This window comes from Pongo abelii, chromosome 8 (assembly GCF_028885655.2).
Source record: "Pongo abelii isolate AG06213 chromosome 8, NHGRI_mPonAbe1-v2.0_pri, whole genome shotgun sequence".
Classification (NCBI taxonomy): domain Eukaryota; kingdom Metazoa; phylum Chordata; class Mammalia; order Primates; family Hominidae; genus Pongo; species Pongo abelii.
Window position 1 is genome coordinate 20335256 of NC_071993.2, and position 23268 is coordinate 20358523.

General features: G+C 36.9%; 1 protein-coding gene across 2 annotated transcripts in view; it reads left to right on the top strand.

Moving 5' to 3' along the window:
* The window catches only part of PLXDC2 (plexin domain containing 2), a 474652-nt gene that overhangs the window by 436119 nt on the left and 15265 nt on the right, over positions 1-23268 (top strand). For both annotated transcript variants that reach the window (XM_009245164.4, XM_054522029.2), the window contains one exon: positions 2289-2449. In XM_009245164.4, coding sequence (XP_009243439.3) covers positions 2289-2449 — 161 coding nt within the window. The remainder of the gene's footprint in view (positions 1-2288; positions 2450-23268) is intronic.

Genomic DNA, 23268 nt, shown 5'->3' on the forward strand with positions numbered 1-23268 from the left:
GCTTGAAATTACCAGATTCTTTTCAGAATTATTTGCTGGAAGAACTCACAACATGAAATAAGAGGAAATAGGAGGACCTACAGCCCAATGTTCATTGAGGAGGTATTGATCAGAGGTCCAGAATTCAGACTTGGAGGCCAGACTGCTGGTGTGTGAGCTCAGTTCTACCTTAATAATTTTGCAACCCTAGCTCATTTTTTAATTATCCTGTGCCTCAATTTCCTTACCTATAAAACAGAAATAATAATAGTGCCTACCTCTTAGGGTTGTTGGTTTGGTACTTGCAAAGCAATACAACTATCCCCGGCACAGTGTAAATGAGCTATTATATAATGAATTACTCTAAATTTGATCTTCTTTCACTAATTAATTTCTGTTACATAAGGGAAATCTTTAGAATTTTCAGCCTTACTAGATTTGGAGAAGGATAACTGAACACCAACAATGGTTCTCAAGCAAAGAGTAAACAACAGCAATAAAAACGTAGAGGGGAGGTGGAAAGAATTAGGAGGTCATGTTTCTCCACTTTATCTGGAATTCCATCGGTTCATGTGGACCACACATTGTGATAGACATCCATGTTTGGTTTTTCTTTAAAAAAAAGGTAAAATAAAAGAAAGAAATCAGTGCTTATTAAATGAAGTTTAATAGACAAAAAAATGTTTACAACATAGAGGCAAAGGGTAAAAATAATGGAGAGGTAAATTGGTCATGAAACTATTGAGGCCGGGTGCAAAGGCTCATGCCTGTAATCCCAGTACTTTGGGAGGCCGAGGTGGGTGAATCATTTGAGGTCAGGTGTTCAAGACTAGACTGGCCAACATGGTTTAACCCCATCTCTACTAAAAATACAAAAATTAGTCAGGCATAGTGGCAAGTGCCTGTAATCCCAGCTACTTGGGAGGCTGAGGCAGGAGAATTGCTTGAACCTGGGAGGTGGAGGTTGCAGTGAGCCGAGATCGCACCACTGCTCTCCAGCCTGGGCCTGGGCAACAGAGCAAGATTCCCATCTCACAGGAAAAAACAAAAAGAAAGAAAAGAAAAGAAAGAAAGGATTGAGAGCCACTGTTCTGAAACTTTTGTACATCTTAAAAAATTGTCTCATGATTCAGAATACCAGTCATACGGTGCACTTAAGATACAACTTATTGTATCTTACAATTATGCTGCACATAATTCAGGAAGATCTCTAAATGCCTGAGTAATCATCAGTGATTACAGAATTTTAGAAAAAGAGAAGACTTTAGAGATTAGTTGTATTTAGCTGGTTGGCTTTGGTTAGGATAGTTATTACTTCATAAATTTAATTTCTCCCTTTGCTAATTCAGAAAATGTGTATTACAGTGGAAAGCATCTCAGTAAAAGAGGAAATTATATTGTTCTGGGGTGTAGTGGAAAGTTTTCCTTTGCTGTGGTGTTCCCTTTAGTGATCAAAACTATTTGAGGGTCATTGAGCATCCATCTGTTACACTTTTAAAAAGTATTTTTGTTTAAAACAGATTTTTCACAAATTATGCTTGGAGTTCATGCACAGACTTTCTGAAAATGCCTATAGAGCTTACCAAAAGATGTCCAATACTGTTTAATTTAAAATTTCCAAAAGAAAATGAGAGGAGCTTTCAAAATTAATCAGCTTTTCCATAGGTAACTTTGTTGGTTTAATGAGAAAAATCAAAGTTAAATTTAGTGTGTAGTTAATTAGAGTTTGAGGTTTCCCACAGTACTTTGAGAATAAAAGCTATTCATTTTGCTTATCAAACTAGAAATTTTAAAACACAGGCCAGGCGCGGTGGCTCACACCTGTAATCCCAGGAATTTGGGAGGCTGAGGCAGGCGGATCGCCTGAAGTCAGGATTTTGAGACCAGCCTGACCATCGTGGTGAAATCCCGTCTCTACTAAAATACAAAATTAGCTGGGTGTGGTGACTTACACCTGTAATCCCAGCTACTCAGGAGGCTGAGGCAGGAGAATCGCTTGAACCCAGGAGGCGGAGGTTGCAGTGAGCCAAGATCATGCCATTGCACTCTAGCCTGGGCAACAAGAACAAAACTCCATCTCAAAAAATAAAAATAAAACACAGTGATAAATGTATTTTTACTCATGAATCCTATGGATTCTTCATTGCCCATATGAAGAGCACCTCACCTCTAAAACTGGTGTTGCGTAAAAGTTGTCTAGGAAGTAAAGATCCAGTCGTACTTTATTAAAACACAAATATCTCCTCAGATGAAAATGCAAACTTGAGGGTAAACTCATGAAGGTCCTGACAGCTGGGATGTTCTTTCAGCTTCTACAGATGACAGTGCAGCTGAGAAGAAAGGGGGAACCCTCCACGCTGGCCTCATCGTTGGAATCCTCATCCTGGTCCTCATTATAGCCACAGCCATTCTTGTGACAGTCTATATGTATCACCACCCAACATCAGCAGCCAGCATCTTCTTTATTGAGGTAAGTGTTGAGTTTAACACATGAAAACCACGCCAGTTGATGAACGGTATCCATTTGCTAACACCACCTGGATTTAATATTTACCACATGCTTTCTCCATTTTTCAGTTTCGAGCTTTCTGGTTTCACACACATGGATGTTGTCACCCATGCGCTCACGTGCATTATTGATAGATTGCTTTCAGATGATGGATTCAGTTACCTTATCTCAGGAGCTTTTAAAGACATAAACTATCTTGTCTTTCTGAGATCTAAAAGAAAATGGGAACCATACTTTTTGGTCCTTTTATACCAAGTATGTTGACCAGCTGTTCTCCTTGTCCTAGGAGGAAATACTATGTATCTGGGAGGCTAAAGACTTAGCTTAAGTTAATTGCTCAATAAATGCTAATTGAGTATTGGCTGTGTGCATGATACAATATGATGGGCCTCTTCTCAAAATGCTCACAAACCGTTTGGAAAAAATATGGTTTTCACCACAAAATGACAGATAAAAAACAAAAAATGGTATGTGCTGTTGCCATTTTGCATAATGTGTGTATATTTGTACATTTATATATAAATGCAGAGACACACATATCCACACACTCAGACACACAACGAGAGCACCATGCTGAATAAGTGTTATGTCTTCATGTACAGAATGTAGGTTTGGTGCCAGTGCCGAGGAGTAAACAGGTGGGAAGACAAGGGGCTGTGCATGAGGAGCCATGGCTAAGCCCTGGGGTCTAAAAGGCTGAAACCAGCAAGCCTGGAGACCAGTGGATACAGTCTGTGTGTCTGTGTGACGAAGTCACCTCTGTCCTCCAGAAGGCTGGGTTTCCTGGGCCCCATGCATATGCAGGTTTTTTTTTTTTTTTTTTTTTTTTGACAGTCTCATTCTGTCACCCAGGCTGGAATGCCGTGGTGCGATCTCGGCTCACTGCAACCTCTGCCTTCCGGGTTCAAGCAATATTTGTGTCTCAGCCTCCTGAGCAGCTTGGACTACAGGCAAGCACCACCACATCCAGCTAATTTTTGTAGTTTTAGTAGAGACAGGGCTTTGCCATGTTGGCCAGGCTGGTCTCAAACTCCTGACCACAAGTGATCCTCTCGCCTTGGCCTCCCAAAGTGCTGGGATTACAGGTGTAAGCCACCATGCCCGGCCACCTGTGCACCTTTGAGTCTAACATCTGAATGGAACCACTCCTCTTCCAACACCAAATAGAACTAAAAATACTAAAGCAATAAAGGAAATCTTTTCTTGAAAATTTCAAACACGTAATTAGAATTATTCATTGTGTGATACATGGAAAGATTGCTTGGAATTATGTTGCCTTGTTGAGCGAGAAATTATAATGCCTTTTAAACTATGGAGTTAAAATTACCTATGACCCTTATAATGGGGAGGGGTGAATAAATGCAAATCAAACAATTGCTTAAATGTCCTTGATAGCTTACAACTGTCTGTAGAAGAAAGTGCCGTCTCCTTTTCCTTCTGTGGGGGCTCAAGGCCTTGGCACTCTCAATCTTATGTGTCATTTCAATCTTTATTCCCTTGGCTCCCTAATCTGGAGTTGGCATTTCTGTCAAATTTCATGCTTTGACTCTGTACACAGCCCAAATTCTCCATGTCACAAAGACGTTGCTCATTCTAGTTCCTCCATCAAAAATTCTTCCTGGTAAGGTACGGTGACTCACAACTGTAATCCCAGCACTTTGGGAGGCTGAGGCAGACAGATTGCTTGAGCCCAGGAGTTTGGGACCAGCCTGGGCAACATGGTGAAACTTCATCTCTACAAAAAAAAAAAAAAAAAAAAAAAAAAAAGAAAAAAATGAACGGGGCATGGTGGCACATGCCTGTAGTCCAAGCAACTTGGGAGGCTGAAATGGTAGGACTGCTTGAGCCCAGGACGTCAAAGCTGTAGGGAACTGTGACTGTGCCACTGCATTCCAGCCTGGGTGATAGAGTGAGGCCTGGTCTAGGAAAAAGAAAAATCCTCCCTTCCCATATTAGCTCTTGAATTTAGGAGCCAAAAGGCCTTTGATACTGTGTACCCCATAAGCTTCTCTAGACCATCTTCCTGCCTCGGCAGCTGGGTGTAATCTCTTTCTCTTCTGAAACTGTATCTACAGGGATACACCCCTACCTTTCTCTGGCATTCATCTTTCTGTTTTGCATTAGAGTTCAGTATGCGCATGATTTATTCCACCCTGCAAGACTTGTAAGTGCCTTAAGATTTGGATTAAATCACTTATGTTTCCTTTGAAAAATAGGGATTCTGCCAATATTTCCTGGAAAAATGTTCATAATAAATATCCTAGGACATTTCAGACTTCCAGTGAAATTTCATATAAAACGTATTTCAGAAATGGCATCTTCATTTGATTTCAGTAATTGAGATATTATCAGGCATTGCCTTGAATTGGAAATCTGCTATTAAGTTCTGTTAATGTGCTTGGTTTTCTTGGAAGAAAGTAGACAACCTTCTCAAAGTTACAAATGCATTCTTCAAAGAGCTGCTGAGTGACAAGCTAGAAAGCCTCAGGGACTAGCCAGACCTCAGGCTGCTGCTACCACCGTAACCCCTCACACATTTAAGGCTTTTCAAACTATGCAGTTTATTTTCTGACATGGTGAAAAAGAAGACACTGTGAAATATCTGGTGGTGATGGTATTAGCAGCAAATTGCATAGTTTGAAAGATCTAGTTAAAGCTGGTTCAAAGCAACCCCTATATGACTGCAAAATAGTGGAATATTGTTTTGAGTATTAGTCTCATTGTCTTATGTCTCAGAGCCTGTATGTCCATAGGTGTGGAGTGTTTACATGTGTATACATACACATGTATTTATAGAATATTAGAACTAGATGGAATCTTAGAGATAATTTAGTTCTATACTCTCCTAACACAAAAGGAGAGACTGAGTGAGGCTCAGAAGAGTGGAATGACTTAGCCAAGGTCAAAGAGCCATAGTTCTAAGAATAACTCTTTCTTCTTTTCACATGTAAGTGAAGCAGATTCATTCAGCAGGTCTCCCAGCTTCCCGTGGAGTCAATTGCTAGTCTGCTTAAATCACTACCTATCTGACACGCTGCTGGGGTCATGCGGCTCACAGTGGCTGGTCAGCAGCTGATTTTTGGAGGTGATAATCACAAATTTACTATTATTAAAACTGACCACTGTTTGCAAAATCAAAACAGATCCACGATGACCATGAAGTTTGTGATATGCAGACGTATGAATTTAAGATTTTTGAATTATTAGTTACATGAGAATTGTTGTTGCATAAATGAGGGAACTGAATATAACAATATTCTTTTCATTGCCTTTTATGTTCCATATTATATTCCTATCTACTTCTGAAGTGAAATTGATGTGCTTTCTTCTTTTATGAAAGTGATACCATTCTTTGTAGAAAATTGAGACAGTGCAGAAATGTAAAAGGAAGAAAAAAAGAAAGCCATTTATAGTTCCAGCATGCAGAAATGATGACTATTAATAGTTTAATTTATTTTCTTCTGGAATTTTTATGTACATAATTTGATGTTTGCCCATTTAACACAGTGGTGATATCACTGTAATACAAATAGGTATTCTTTTGTAAATAACATTTTTTTGTTTTATTATGATGGCTTTGTAAACATCATTTTAATGTTTGTATTCTATTCTATTCAACATTCATTCAATAGCTTTACACTGACTGCCTCTTAGGCAGTCAAGTGGTAACTCGGAATGCACTGAGAGCCTAACATGTGCCTAGAAGTCAAAAAGGACCTCTTTTCATTCAGAGGAAGACTGCGTGCTAGTTTTCTACTGCTGTTGTAACAAATTGCCGCAAACCTAGTTACTTAAAATAACACACACTTGTCTTACAGCTTTGGAGGTCAGAAGTGCTAAAATCAGGATATGGACAGGGCTGGTTCCTTCTGGAGGTTTCAGGGGATAATCGTTTCCTTGCCATTTTCAGCTTCCACATGCTGCATGAGTTCCTTGGCTCATGGTTTCTTCTCATATCATTCCAACTTCTGTTCCCACCATCACATCTCCTACCACTAACGTTGACCCTCCAGCCTCCTTTTTGTAAGGCCACGTTGTGACTACATTGGGCTCACCTGGGTAATCTAGGATAATCTCTGCATCTTGAGGTCCTTAACTGAACCACATCTGCAAAGTTCCTTTTTACCATGTAAGGTAACATTGACACCTTTTGGAGATTAGGACGTGGACATCTTTGGGAGGCCATTATTCTGTTGAGCACAGAGTGCGTCAAATGTGAGATGCATCACACGCTTCCAATTAAACTGAAACACACCCTTGACTATAAGATATGTCCCAGTTTCAGTTACATTAAAATGTAACCCAATGGATATCTTGAATATTTCACAGAGAAATCCAGACTTCACTAAACACTTGTATGAGTTAGTTCATGTGCTAAACAGTGTATATAATATGGTGAAGTTGAATGACACTAGGCCGGGAGTGGTGGCTCATGCCTGTAATCCCAGCACTTTGGGAGGCCAAGGCGGGCAGATCACTTGAGGTCCGGAGTTCGAGACCAGTTTGACCAACATGGTGAAACCCCATCTCTACTAAAAATACAAAAATTAGCCAGGCATGGTGGTATGTGCCTGTAATCCCAGGTACTCGGGAGGCTGAGGCAGGAAAATTATTTGAAGCTGGGAGGTGGAGGTTTTAGTGAGCCAAGATCGCACCACTGCACTCCAGCAGCCTGGGCGACCGAGTGAGATTCTGTTTCAAAAAAAAAAAAAAATTCATGACTCTATCCTTGAGTGTATGTATCAGACCTCATGCACGCAGTCGCCTATTGCAGAGCAATGGTGCTCTTCCTACTTTTTCTTATTTTTTAATCATCCCCATTATAAACATATTAATAGTAACAGCCAACATTTATCAAATTCACTAATAAAGTGATTGACACTTATTACCTCATTTAATCCTCATGAAGACCGTGTGTGATACAAAGATTATCTTCATCTCATAGATGAGGAAGCTGAAGCACAGGCCTTAAGTGAGTTCTCAACATCACGCATTTGGTCAGTAGTGGAGTCAGGATTTAAGCCCAGGCTCTCCAACTCCAGAGACTATGTTCATAACTACCAGGCCGTGCTGCCTCTCTATGTGTAAAGAGTTTTTCTTCATATGCTGTATGTAGAAATGTAGGCTGATATATATACAAGGACATACATTATGTCCTTGGAACAGATTTCCAGAAGTAGAATCAAAGAAAAGAAATGAATGGTATAAAAGAACTTGGTAAATATTGCCAAAAGCATGACACCAATTTATGTAGCTGTTGCTATTGTTGTCTATTTTTAGTGATGATAATGTCAGTGGCTGTTATCTGTGTATTTTGTTCTTGCAGAAAATATATACCAGTTATACATTTTGTGGACACCAACACTCTTCCTTATCTAAAATACTTACATGACCTTTAGCTTTTAGATTTCTTATTGTAAAAAGGAAATGAGATAATTAAGCAAATCATCACTCCATAAACAAGTGAATTAACCATATACATCCCATATCTTCTTATACAAGATTAGGTACAAGAGTTCCATTTTCCTAAAACATTCCATTTCTATTCAGTCAAGCAGAATAGCCTATTTTTTATTAACTTATCTTCTATATTGCTCCATCATTCTCAGATCTTAGACTGGGCAGTTTCTTCAACTGACTGGCTTGCATTTCAAGTTTATGTGTGTAGCTTTTCAAAGTAATTTTCTAAAGGGTGTCTGATTTTGGCAAAAATCTGTCACATTATGTACAAGAATGTCTACATATGCTTTAAGTTTTTTTTGAAAATGAAATTTATTATCTTGAAACAAAATAGCAGAGAATACATATTTAAGTAAGCATGAATTCCTTAATTTTTAAAAGATCTTGATGAAACTAGTATCTTTTTGAAAGGGTCAGTATGTCTAGGTTCTACATTAAATTTAATGATTGTTGAACATTCCTAAGCATAAATTTTGTGACTTGTAATATATTTTATTGTTTCATGAATATAGGTCACGGGGATAAATATTTACACTGTTGAGTGGTATTCTACACATATCACTATTCAAGATTTTTAAGTAAAATACGTAAAATGTAATCTAACTGAAGGTCAAGAAAATAATATTACAAAGTGATAATCATACAAAATCAGCATTCCTATGAAAGGATTCTATTTGGACTGTAACAAAATAGTTTAGACTAGCCATCTTGCTGAAAGTGTTAATGTTGAACATTGTCCTTAATTTTTCTTAGTATACATAAATAATTGCTAGTATTTGGACACTCATGTACAGTTTTGATTTCTCTGTTCACATAAAAATAAAGAGAAATTGATAAGAACCTAATGATAAAAATGATTACAGCCTTGGAAAATAGATTCTATGAGTAAAATATTGGAGGGTTTTTAAAAAAAAAAAAAAAAAAAAAGTAAAAACTAAGAGTACCTAATCCTGCCATTTATGCTGCAAAGCTTTGAAATGTCCTCAGAGAGAAAGGAGTCAGTTCAAATGATTAATTTAAAATGAAATCAGAAGAAGCAAAAATTATAGGAACAATGGCCCTTTTATTTGGGGAGGGGACTGATATCGTGCAATGGCAATGGAGTTTGCCTGTAAATAGTGGTTATAATTCCTACCTTGAGAATTGGAGAAATACAGAGTATAGACCTGCGCTGTCAATATGTGACTGCTGCCTCTATGGACTACTGAGCTCTTAAAATGTGACTAGTCTAGAACAAGGTATATGTAAAACACACACTGGATTTTGAAATCTGAGTACAAAAAATAATGTCAATATCTCATCAATAATTTTTGTATAATTACATGTTGAAATGATAGTATCTTGGATATGCTGGATTAAATAAATTTTATTACAATTAATTTTATTCATGTTTACTTCTTAAATGGACACTAGACACTTTTAAAATTATATATGTGGCTCACATTATATTTCTATTGGATGATGCCAGTTTGTAGAGAAAACCTTACAGAGACAAAGAATTAGAAACAAATTTGGTTCCATATTTTTTAAAAGTAGGAAATCAACTGGTTTTTAGCAAGAGGGAAAGGAGGAGCTTATGAGGAGGCAGAAGGCTGCCAAAGCCAACTGATAAGTTGACCAGTCACTCATTCATGTATTTAATATTTGTTGAGCTTCTATTATGCACCAAGTCTCCAAGGTACATTGGTAAACAAAATGAACAAGATCAGCCTTGCCTTCATGGAGCTTACATTCCAGTGGGTGGAGACAGATGATAAACACATTTTAAGTTAGGTGTGGATTTCACGTTGAATGATTAGTTTTACAAAAGAGGCAGTCACCATAAAATATTTGATAAAATGTTACCTTTTTTAATTGCTTGAGCAGTGTTACCTTTTTTGATCACTTGAGCTCAGGAGATGGAGGGTTCAACTTGATAATAAGTGGCATCCTTATTATTATCATCATTATCCTTATTTTATCATAGAACTTTTTATGGAGCTCTAGATATAGATTTGTAAAAAAAAAATAAAAATAAAAATAAGTAAATAAGTAAAAAAAGACTGCTCTCCAAAACAGTTTATTTTCCTAGTCCAGGTGCAGTGGCTCATGCCTGTAATCCCAGAACTTTGGGAGACCGAGATGGGCAGGTCCTTTGAAATCAGGAGTTTGAGACCAGCCTGGCCAACGTGGTGAAACCCCGCCTCTACTAAAAATACAAAAATTAGGGGGGCATGATAGTGTGCACCTGTAATCCCTGCTACTCGGGAGACTGAGGCAGGAGAATCACTTGAACCTGGGAGAAGGAGGTTGCAGTGAGCCAAGATCACGCCACTGCACTCCAGCCTGAGCAACAGAGTGAGACTCTGTCTCAAAATAATAATAATAATAATAATAATAATAATTTGTTTTCTTGATGGGGAAACACTCTCACCATTCTTAAAGTGTGCCTGAATTAGAAGTTATAAGTTATTTCCATAATAAAATCTGGACATAAATGTCTAAATACCAGTCATTGTTCATACCACGGTTTTTAAATTCTTATTATTTCCAGGGCATCAAAATATCTGCCTTTACTGGGAGTACTTTGTATTTTCTATCAGCAAAATCAGGATACCGAAGCAAAAACAAACTTCAGCCTGTGTGCAACCTAGGGATTCTGTCACTTTTCCAAAATAAGTAGATGAATTCTCCAAGTATCTACCCCAAGTAAATGTCCTTAAGGACTCATGTTTTATCTTAAAAATTTATATGAGTTTGGCATTATTCTCTTTAATACAGACACATGTTTGATATAAAAAATGACTCCATACAATCTTCAACCAATATTAACATTTCAAAAGGTGATTCATATCACTCTTGTAGCTAGACAACCCCAGCTGTATGGCTGTAGATGTTATAAAATCCAGGTAAGTTTAAACCAGCAGAGATAAGACTTCTGTTCCTGAAACCTGAGTGGGCAGTATCCTTTCTACCCCTTTGCTGGAGTCAAGTCCAAGGTGGAAATACTCAGGATGGTGAAACAATTTGTTTGGATCCTATGGCACCCGGTTACAGAGCCAAGACATCAAACTAGAATTCCTTACCCCGGCCCTGTAGCCTGAGCAGCTACACAGCATCGTAGCAAGAGTCTTTTAAGCTTTTTGCCACTCAAGGGGATTCCCCATCCCAAGAAATATTTCTGGATCACAAGAATCCGTGGAGAATATGATTAAAGAAACACAGGCAGCTATGGCCCTCAACTTTTCCTGGCAACTAATAGTACCACCAGGAAACAAGCCAGAAGAAGGAGCCAGGCAAGAATTCAAAGGCTGCTGGGGAGAAAAAAGCATTTGCTAAGAGTTTGGCATCTTGCTTTGCAGCTGCTGGATGGATCGCACTTGGGGAGTCAGGAAGATGCGATCTGTGCACAAACCTAGGTAGTTCATAGAGAAATCGCTTCATAGAACCACATATGTTTTTTTGTCTTGAAGTCACATATTTTTAATAATTGAGTTTTGCTCTTAAGGTATTTCTTAGTCTCACTTCAGTTTTAAAGAAAACTCAAGGGGAAAAAATGATTCATTGAAATAAAATACTTTTTATTTATATTTCTTAGACGAAGAAAAAGATGGTATTCATTTTTTATGAACTATTGCAAGGAAAGAAAGATAAGGCAAAACACATCTGACATGGTTTGACATAGCTCTCATTGAAGAAGCTATATTAGTAGATGACAGCTTTCCAGAAATATAGCGAAATGCAGAGAAAAATAGGTGAAATTGGGTCACTTGAAAAAAAGAGATACTCTATGTATATCAGTAGTATTCTTTTCTCAATTTCTGTTCTAAGATGCTAGAAGTTTTATTCATGAACATCACTGAATGTTTTTGAGACATCAGTTCAAGTGCATGGTGATTGCCTTGTATATGTAATCATCAAAAAAAGATTTCTTTTATAGACATCATCTTTAATTTACTCTTCTGAGTAACACATTTTCATTTAAATTCCTGAAACTATAATAATGTTTCTAATTTAATGAAATAATTTCTTCCTTTCATTGGGGAGAATTATTTTTCAGTAAAATATCTTATACTAATCTGCTGTAATTTCTTTTTACTAATTAATTCCCTAATTATTTCAATGCTACATAAGACCATGAAAATCCATAGATGGATGGATGGATGGATGGAAGGATGGATGGATGGATGGATAGATAGATAGATACCACAGAAAGGTTCTTAATAGATGAAAGAATCAGATGGATAAATAAATGAAAATCTGCAAAGCTACAATTCACTTGGGCATTTGTAAGCCTGAATTATGACATTTTAAGGACATGATATATGTCTTAAGTATTCTGATTCTTTTCTTCTGTTACCTCTTGAAGAGACTACTCTACTGACACTACCAACTGTTAAGTAATTTCTTCCTTATGACATTGGTAATTGTTCTGCTTTAAAATAAATACCTAAGCCTTTCTATTGTGAAAACAAATAAGAGAAACTTTAATTTTAGCAATAATTAGTGCTTCACAGGAAAAAATAATTTATTCAGTTACAAGAATATCTTTTCCACCAATTCCACTTAGTGTATTCTTTTCTAGCAAACATGCAAAACAACTAAACTGAATTAGTTTATTATTTTGGCATGCTCTGGTTTATAACTAATACTAGAGTTATTTGTGATTGTAAGAAAATTAAAACATAAAATTTTCAGAGACCAAAAACTTTAACAATCTAAGAAGTATGAATGTACAGAATGGATTATAAATGATGGTAGTAATCCTGCTTTTTGTAATTTTATTAGAAGTGAACAATCAATCAATGGTATTTTTAGTTTGAAAATGGATTAAGATTATTTTACTATATGATCTTGTGGTAACCCCCTTATAAAAACTTTCTTAATAGAAACAAAGTAAATTTTAATGCAAAATTCATACATCCTGTCTTACATCACATAGTAAGTAAATATAGGGTCAGAATTATTCTATTTCTGTACTTTCTACTTTCAGCTAATTACTACATTTGTATTCTAATTAACATAATACTTAAAATTACTATAGGTGAGATAAATCTTAAATAGATGAAAAGCCATTTTTCTATTCAATTTTTTTTTTTTTTTTTTTTTTTTTGAGACAGAGTCTTGCTCTGTTGCCGAGGCTGGAGTGCAATGGCGCAATTCAGCTCACTGCAATCTCTGCCTCCCGCATTCAAGCAATACTCCTGCCTCAGCCACCCAAGGAGCTGGGATTACGGGTACCCACCACCACACCTGGCTAATTTTTGTATTTTTAGTAGAGACGGGATTTTACCATGTTGGCCAGTCTGGTCTCAAACTCCTGACCTCAAATGATCCACCTGCCTCTGCCTCTCAAAGTGCTGAGATTATAGGAGTGAGCCACCACACCAGGCCCCCCAAATTTTTTTTAGCACTGAGACTGTACCAAATGTTATTCTTGGGACAGCCTTTGAAGGAGAAATGATACTTGCTTTGTAAAAAGGAGAAAATACTTTCTTCTATAAAAATGAAATAAATTTGTTTTAATTATTAAAAATTATTGTGCACCTAGATTTGTAATAAGATTTAATCCTCTCAAAAGTGTATCAGACTTTATCTTGTTTAATGTCCGAATTTATGTTATTTCCTTTTTTTTTTTCTCAGTCTTTCTCTTGGTGTTGTCCTTGAAATATGTCACTGTGGTCCAGTAGCTTATAAGTGGACATGAATCCTGAATATGTATAAGTTTAAAATATGGAGAAAATTTGACATAGCATGAGAATAGATACTGAACGTTGAATTTAGTCACAAGTAATCTCAAAATGTTTAGTTTATTTGTAATTGTGATTGTCAGTTCAAAAATTTATCATATTTTTCATGAAAAGCAGGATAGCACTTCTTCAAAAGAAGCAAGGTCCATTCTTGTAGAGGAAAGAGTAAGTACCCCATACTTTTAGAGGAACATGGCCTCAACTTTGTTCAGTGGAGACTGACTAAGAACAGTAAAGACAAAACTCAGGCCAAGGTAGATGACTTATGCTGGATGGATTTGAGGAAGGGACACAAGGATCTCTGGGGAGAAGCTGGGAAGGTACAAACACAAACTCATTGTAAAGACTTTCTGACACTCACAGGTACTCAGAGATGCAACAGGCTTCCTGAGTGATGAGCTCTTCATCACCAGGGTACTTAAGTACACAAGAAGGCCCCATTATGAAGGATTTCTTAGAGGATATTTAGACAGTATATGGGGTTCAACTAGAATTAATTTTAGTTTTACCTGTCCCTATAAATCTAGGGTATTCTAATTCCACAGTATTGTATATGTTTCATGAAGATGCAAAAATTGCAAAGTGAACTAGAAGGCATGTGTGTGCATACTTACAGTTAATGGATGAAACTTTTTGTTGTTGTTGTTGGTAACGCAACGGCAAAAATAAGACACAAACACAAACAACAAAGAAGACTATAGTTCTCCTATTTAGAGAATAGAATGAGTTAATAATTATGGGAAATGGCCACCAACACTTGCCCTTTCATGAAAGTTGGTAGTACTGGGTAATGTCTCAGATTTCATGCTCAGGTCACTGCAGAGCAAGCAAGGTTCAGGTTTGCCTTTAGTGGAAAGTCTGCATAAAAACAAAAGAACTACTCATTAAAATAACAATGATGTCAAATGCCTTAAGCAAATCTTTTTCAATAAGAAGTTACTTGAAACAGAAGAAAGTGACATAGAGCCGGAGAGGCAAGGTGCTATTCCTTACTTTCTCTCATGTCCTTTACACAAATTTCTTTTTTTTAATTTTTAATTTTTATGGGTACATAGTAGGTATATATAATCACTAGCAAATTTCTTAAATTTTACTAAGAGAATAAACTGATGATGAAATACCCAAGTTTTCTACAAGTAGGTAGGAGTGGCATACTCAGCAATTTCTACTTACAAATAAGCCTTTTTGTGATTTTCTTTCTCTTTTCTTTCTTTTTTTTTTTTTTTTTTGAGACGAGTTTTGCACTGCCACTCAGGCTGGAATGCAGTGGCGCTATCTCGGCTCACTGCAACCTCCACCTCCCGAGTTCAAGCAACTCTCCTGCCTCCGCCTCCCAAGTAGCTAGGATTACAGGCCCCTGCCACTATGCCCAGCTAATTTTTTATATTTTTAGTATAGATGGGGTTTCACTATGTTGGCCAGGCTGGATGCAAACTCCTGACCTTGTGATCTGCCCGCCTCGGCCTCCCAAAGTGCTGGAATTACAGGTGTGAGCCACACGCCAGCCTGATTTTCTTTCTATTTCTATCTTTTCCTTCCTTTCGCCTAAGATTGACTACTCTGAGAGCTTTGGATATGGCATGTAAGCTCTGGTTACACAAAATCACTTTTGCTACTTACTCTGTTTCCTTCCCTCTTATACTCGGCCAAACAGCTTTATAGACTTTTTAAGTATTTACCTTCACATTTTTTCCTGAAATTTAAGTTGGCATTTGTTCCATTTCTATTTTATTAGAATCTGTGATCATCTGTATCTTTACAGTAAAACTGTTGCTGATGGACAATGTTTTTTTCTTCTCACTTGTTCTTTTCACTATAGCAAACAAAGACTTCGTTTAATTTGAATCCCCTTTGTGTTCGTAAATGATGCAGTTGATTCACATCCAAGACATGCAAATTTGTTTTCCTAACATAGAAAGGATGGAAAACTTCAATCCTAATCAGGATGAGCTAAGAGGAAGCTACAACCACTTAGGTTGCTTCTCATGATTCTTTATCTCTTATTGATCTCCAAATTAAAAAATATATATTCACACACACACAAACACACACACACACACACACATATTTATTAATTCATCTCATTACATAGCAGAACAATTGCCTATTTTTTTTCTTTTTAATGAAAGGTGGGTGTAATAGTAAAATATTTAAATACTTTCAGAAACATTTCATTCAGATCAATTTGTTAAAAGATTTTATGCTATTGAGGAAAGTGATTTAACAGTAAATTCAAAGAGTCCATTAAATGTCAAAAGGAATGCTGATGAAAGATCCTGGAACGTTGATAGCAATGAAAGCAGCATAATTTTTTTTTTCTTTTCCAAAATATCCACATTAAAAACAGATAGAACCATTAGGCATCAGATTTTAGAAAATCTGTGGACAATATTTACAAAAAAATTAGCTGACAGTTTATGGCCAAACTACAGGCATCAGCTCTAAATACTCCATGTAATAACAAACCACCAATAGCCATAAGACCTGAATGTTGTTGGTTTTTATGTGAGAGAAAGCAAAGGGAATCCACAAGGTGTCTAGCAGGACTGGAAACAGGAAAACCACAAAGTAAGCCAATAGGCATCGCCTGGAAAACACAGCAGGCAATGTGAGAAGAGCAGCAGAAAGTGAGAGGGGCAAGTGCCCACTCCAGTTGCAGGTGAGTACAGGGGACCTGTGTAAGAATTTCTGAAGGGGCTGGAGCAGTATAGCACAAGGAATTCTCAAAACTGACCTGCCAAGGCCATCTTCCATGACAGTGGCCCACACTAGGAGAAAATCCTGGGAGTAAAATGAATAATGAGTAGGATAGGGACAACAGAGATAAATAAAAAAAAAAAAAAGAAGATTCCTATAAAAGCTGGGGAAGGGAAGGGAGTCAAGAAATACTAAGAAGCAAACCATCGTATTTGTCTTAATGATAGCCATCATTTATTTAGCAGATACTCTATATCAGGTACTCTTTTTTATAAACTGTATATATTTAAGGTATACAACAATGACATTTTTGATATACATATATATCCATAGTGAAGTGATTGCTATAGTCAGGCAATTTATCCTATCAATCACCTTCTATAGATATCATTTTTGTGTGATACATGCACCTAAAATCTATACTCTTTAACGTATTTTCAGTACACTGTGCAATGCAATGTTGTTAACTGTAGTCCTCATGCTGTCATTAAATCTCTAGACTTATTCATCATACATAACTGCAAATTTGTACCTTTGGGTCTACTTTCTCCCATTTCCCCATTTCCTGCCCTGCTCTGCCCCTGGTAACCACTCTCTGGTTTTATGTAATTGATCTTTTAAAAAATTCCATGTGATAGACATCATGCAGTATCTTTCTTTCTATGTCTGGCTAATTTCCCTTAGCACAGTGTTCTCCAGGTTCATCTATGTTGTTGCAAAAGGCAGTGTCTCCTTTTTTAAGGCTGAATAGTATTTCATTGTGTACATATGCCACATGTTGTGGTATCCATTCATCTGTCAATGGACACTTCTGTTGTTTCCATGTCTTGGCCAATATGAATAATGGTACTGTGAATATGGGAATGAAAATATCTCTATGTGATGTTGATTTCATTTTCTATGAATATATATCCAGCAGTGAGATTGATGGATCATATGGTAGTTCTATTTTTAATTTTTTGAGAAAATTTCATACTGTTCTCCATAATAGCTGTACCAGTTTACATTTCCCCCAACAATGTACAAAGATTCCCTCTTCTCCACACCCTTCCTAACACTTGTTATCTTTTGTCTTTTCAATAATATTCATCCTAACAGGTGTGAGGTGATATCTCATTGTAATTTTGACTTCCACGTCCTGAGACAGAGTAATGTTGAGCATCTTTTCATACACCTGTTGCCATTTTTGTGAATTCATTGGAGAAATGAAATTTTCAAGCCCTTTCTCCATTTTTAAATTGAGTTTTTTTTTTAATATTGAGTTGTGTGAGTTCCTTATATATTTTAGCTACTACCCTCTTAGTCAGATAAATGGTTTGCAAATATTTTATCAAAATCCATAGGCTTCCTCTTCGTGTTGTTGCTTGTTTGCTGTATACAAGCTTTTCAGTTTTATGTAATCTCACTTTTTAATTTTTGCTTTTGTTGCCTGAAGTTTCAGTGTGATATTCAAAAAATTATTTCATGGCCAATATCAAAGAACTTTTTCCCTATGTTTACTTCTAGGAGTTTGATAGCTTCAGATCTTGTATGTAGCCTTTTAATCCATTTTGAGTTGATTGTTGTGTGTGGTATAATAGAAAGGTCCAGTTTCATCATATTTTTAAAATACAATAGAATAACAGCAGAAGAGAAAAATCTAAAGATACAAATGTTACTTAAACCAACCTTCCTTCCAAATTTTCAGAAAAATTAAATTCACACAAAAATTAGCAAAAGAAAATTTTGGACATGGAATCTCATGCAAAAATACTATAATTTAAAAGATATTCTGCCGGGGGTGGTGGCTCATGCCTGTAATCCCAGCACTTTGGGAGGCCAAGGTGGGCAGATCACCTGAGGTCGGGAGTTTGAGACCGGCCTGACCAACATGGAGAAACCCCGTCTCTACTAAAAATACAAAATTAGCTGGGTGTGGTGGCGCATGCCTGTAATCCCAGCTACTTGGGAGGCTGAGGCCGGAGAATCGCTTGAACCCGGGAGGCAGAGGTTGCAGTGAGCCGAGATCATGCCATTGCACTCCAGCCTGGGCAGCAAGAGCGAAACTCCATCTCAAATAATAATGATAATAATAATAATAATAATAATAATAATAATAAAGCACAGAATAATATCCCTACAGACAATGAAATTTTATCGGAAGACATGCTTTCAAATAATCTAGGAGTGGCCAAGATGGCCAACTAGAAGCAGCCAGTGTGCATGGCTCTCATGGAGAGGAACAGAAGGGATGAGCAAATACAACACCTTCAACTGAAACATCCAGGTCCGCTCATTGGTATCAAGGAAACAACTTGACCCACAGAGAATGAAGAAAAGCAAGATAGGACAACAGCCCACCTGGGAGCAACCAGAGCCAGGGGATCCTCCCCAACCCAGGGAAAGCATGCTTCTCCCACAGATATTTGCACCCACAGGTCATGAGATCTCCTTGTGAACCCACTCCACCAAGGCCTTCAGTCTTCATTCTGACAGCCAGAGCTATAAGGAGTGTCGTTGCTTATTTGCTGTACAGAAGCTTTTCAGTTTTGTATAATCTCACTTTTTAATTTTTGCTTTTGTTGTCTGAAGTTTCAGTGTGATATTAAAAAATTATGCTGCCCAGGCATGTGTGGAGACCCTGGAGCCTTAGATACTTTGACTTTCTGGAAAAAGTAGCTGTAGCCTCGGCAAAGTGGGAGGTTAGACTCCTGTATATACCTCCTTCCAGGCAGCCTCCAGGCTGCCATCTTTGGCACCTTAGCCATTCCAGCCTTCAGGCTTCAGAGAGTCTGAGCCAACCTGGGATAGAAGGAATACTCCAGGAAAGCACAGCTGCTCTACCAAAACGAAGGCCAGACTGCTACTTTAAGCAGGTACCCAATCCCGTGCCTCCCCCCCGGGTGGGGCCTCCCAACCACGGCCTCTTTGCTGCCATCTGTACTATTTCATAGTTTTCACTGGTGACACCTACAGGTTCTGAAAAATCTGAGGTGACTAGGGACTGGCATGGGCCCCAAGCATACCACAGCAGCCTTACAGAAAAGTGGCCAGACTGTTAGGTGGGGCCCATTCCCATATCACCTCACCAGGCAAGTCCTCCAGGCCTGGGCCTCCAGCCACCTCTTGCCAGATATATTGAGCCATTACCAACTCAGCAACTCCCTGGACAGAGCCTCCAGGGACATCTGAAAGCTCTCTGCTACTGCCTTTGCAGTGAACTGCCCTTGCCACCCTTGGACTAATGAAGGAGCAAAGACCCTAAGTACCTTATCCACACCTCCAACAAGCAATCCTGAGCAAAAAGAACAAAGCTGGAGTAATCACATTACCCAACTTCAAACTATACTACAAGGCTACAGTGACCAAAACAGTATGGTACTGATACAAAAATAGGCACGCAGACCAATGGAACAGAATAAAGAGCCCAGAAATAAGGCCACACATCTATGACCATCATTTCTTTGACAAAGCTGATAAAAATAAACAGTGGGGAAAAGACTCCCTGTTCAATAAATGGTGCTGGGAGAACTGGCTAGCCATATCCACCAGATTGAAGCTGGACCCTTTCCTTACACCATACACAAAAATCAACTCAAGATGGAGTAAAGACTTAAATAAAAACCAAAAAACTATAAAAACACCTGAAGACAACTTAGGAAATACCATCCTGACATAGAAACGGGCAAAGGTTTTACAACAAAGACACCAAAAGTAATTGTAACAAAAGCAAAAATTGGCAAATGGGATCTAATTTAATTTAAGAGTTTCTGCACAGCAAAAGGAACTGTCAACAAAGTAAACAGTCAACCTGCAGAATGGAAGAAAACATTTGCAAACTATGCATCTGACAAAGGTCTAATATCCAGCATTTATAAGGAACTTAAACAAATTTACAAGAGAAAAACAAACAACCTCATTAAAAAGTGGGCAAAGGAGATGAACAGACACTTCTCAAAAGAAGACATACATGCAGCCAAAAAGCATAGGAAAAAAAAAAAAAAGCTGCATATCACTGATCATTAAAGAAATGCAAATCAAAAAAACGAGATACCATCTTACACCTGTCAGAATGGCTATGATTAAAAAGTCAAAAAATAACAGATGCTGGTGAGCCAGTGGAATAAAGGGAACCCTTTTTGCACTGTTTGTGGGAGTATAAGTTAGTTCAACCATTGTGAAAATTACTCAAAGAGCTAAAAGCAGAACTACCATATGACCCAGCAATCCCATTACTTGGTATATGCCCAGAGGAATATAAAGCATTCTGTCATAAAGACACATGCACTCAAATGTTCATTGCAGCACTGTTCACAATAGCAAAGACATGGAATCAATCTAAATGCCCATCAATGACACACTGGATAAAGAAAATGTGGTACATGTGCACCATGGAATATTATGCAGCCATAAAAAAGAACAAGACCATGTCTTTTGTGGGAACATGAATGAAGCTGGAGGCTATCATCCTTAGCAAACTAATGCATAAACAGAAAACCAAACACTACATGTCCTCACTTATAAGTGGGAGCTAAATGATAAGAACTTAGGAACACACAGAAGGAAACAATAAACACTGGGGTCTGCTTGAGGGGGAAGGGTGGAAGGAGGGAGAGGAGCAGAAAAGATAACTATCAGGTACTGGGCTTAATGCCTGGTGGATGTAATAATGCCTACAACAAATCCTTATTACATGTGTTTATCTATGTAACAAACTTTCACATGTACCCCCAAACATAAAATAAAAATTAAAAAAAAAATCTAATAAAAACTCTAAGGAACTATTTTAAAACTAGCTAAAAAGCATAAAGAAAGTGATTTAAAAGATGAAAAGAACAACCCAAATTAGCATTAGAACAACTAAAAAATGAAATAGATGTGAGAATTAGAAATACAGAAAAGATACTTTTGAAAATAAAAAACTAGAATAAGAGAAGAGTAAATAAACACAATTCTTAATGTATTACAAGAAATAAAAGGTTTAAAAGTAGATTTTTTAATTGAAAAGAATTAAATCAGATAAAAAAATTTGAGAGGTAATGACAAACATTTAAGTTTGTCAAAGAAGGTTCAACATCTGGATAGTAGGAAAGAAAAAAACCAAAGCAAAAGAAAAATAAACCACAAACTAAAAAATTTTTAGTTCTTGAAATTAAAAAAAGTAAATATTGAAAGAGCATGCTATGTACCTGAGATTATTTACCCAAAACAATGAGCATTAAGACTTATTCTAGTAAAGTCGCTGGATGATATTAAAAAAAAAAAAAAGTTTTGTGCACTGAGATAAAGAAAACACTTGAATTATAAATATATCTGAATTAGACAATCATGAAGTTTTTAACAGCAACATTTTGTGCTAGAAAGAAAATAGAGTAACCATGTGAAAGGATGGAAAATGTCAGCCAAGAATTTATATCCAGCAAAACTGACCATTGAGTAGAAAGGGCATAAATAAATTATTATCCATGTGCAGGAACTCTGCCAATGTTCTTTCCATGAGTTCTTCCTGAAAACTCTTTCCAAGATGAGCTTCAGATAAACAAAATGACCAGAAAGACATCATACAAGCCCTGGTGGAATCAGTGCAGCCTTCTGCCAGAACTCAGAATGCATGCATACATTTTTGCCTTATGACATCCTTTGTGCATTTGAAGGTAGCTCCTGCTGTAACACACGTCTCATATTTCAGCTTGCTTCATTCGGCAACAAACATTTTGGAAATGTTTGGAACATGCTTACAGCTTTTTTAATATATGTTACTCCATCTATATTTATTAAACAGCAATTGGTAATTTACACGTATACATGCACATTCTAAGCTCTCATTTATTGAATGTTAAAGTAATAATAATGTTTCTGGTAATAATACTACATATCATTTAGTATTGTATATATTGGCATATAAAGTACTAGATACCTCATAGTTATAATCTCTGAGCCTCATGTAAGTCATTAAAAAGACATAGATATTTGTAGCAGAGCAGGCTAACTACTTACTATAATTCATGTTCCCAATTCTAGAGTAGAGGGTTGTGACTGGAAAGTAGTTGCACAATTAAAGATTATCTTTTTCAAACTCTCTTGCACCCAAAGATGGACAGGTGACTACTTGTCACTCCAGAAAGTCACATTTAAGCCAAGGCTTTTAACAATTATGTGTGCCTTTGCCACACCTTCTCTCCTGCCCCACCAACCGGATATATGGTCCCCGGAGAATGGAAAAGTCAAGATGGAAGAACTGGGATCCACACATGGAAAGAAGTTGCCTCCCTGTAAGGAATACTGGTCTTGGACTATGATATGAGCAAGAGATAAACTTCTACTTTATTATACCATTGAGAAAATTTTAAAAGGGATTATTCACATAGAAAATAGTCACCCTCCAGTGCATATAAGATCACATAAGACATTTATTAGAGTAATGAGAAGTCAGGGAAAATCAATGGACTGGGTGTGTTTTAGCAAACAACATAATTACATTTGAATATTTCTTTGTTTAGAAAGAGTGGTTTATAAAAAGAGAACCAGGTGGATTAAAAGCCATTGAAAATTTTGAGCAAAGTAAAATCAAAGGCAGATTAAGATTATAAATATATTTATAGTGACTAATCCAAATGTAAACTAATGAAATTGTTGGGGGGAAAAAAACATAATGACAGAAAGTGATACAAGAACAATTGTTGTTTATTGAAAATTACAGCGGTACCCAAAAAGGGAAAACAAAATGAAATACATTTTTAAAATCTAAATAATTATATTTTTGGACTTAAATTTTTACTCCCAATCAGTAAAAGCTATTTAGCAGAATATATTTAGGATAACTGAAAATTTAGTATATGTCTATTTATTAAATGAAACAATTCATGATGTTTCAGTGAGAAAAGTAAATAACCGGAGATTAAGAGATTTAGAATT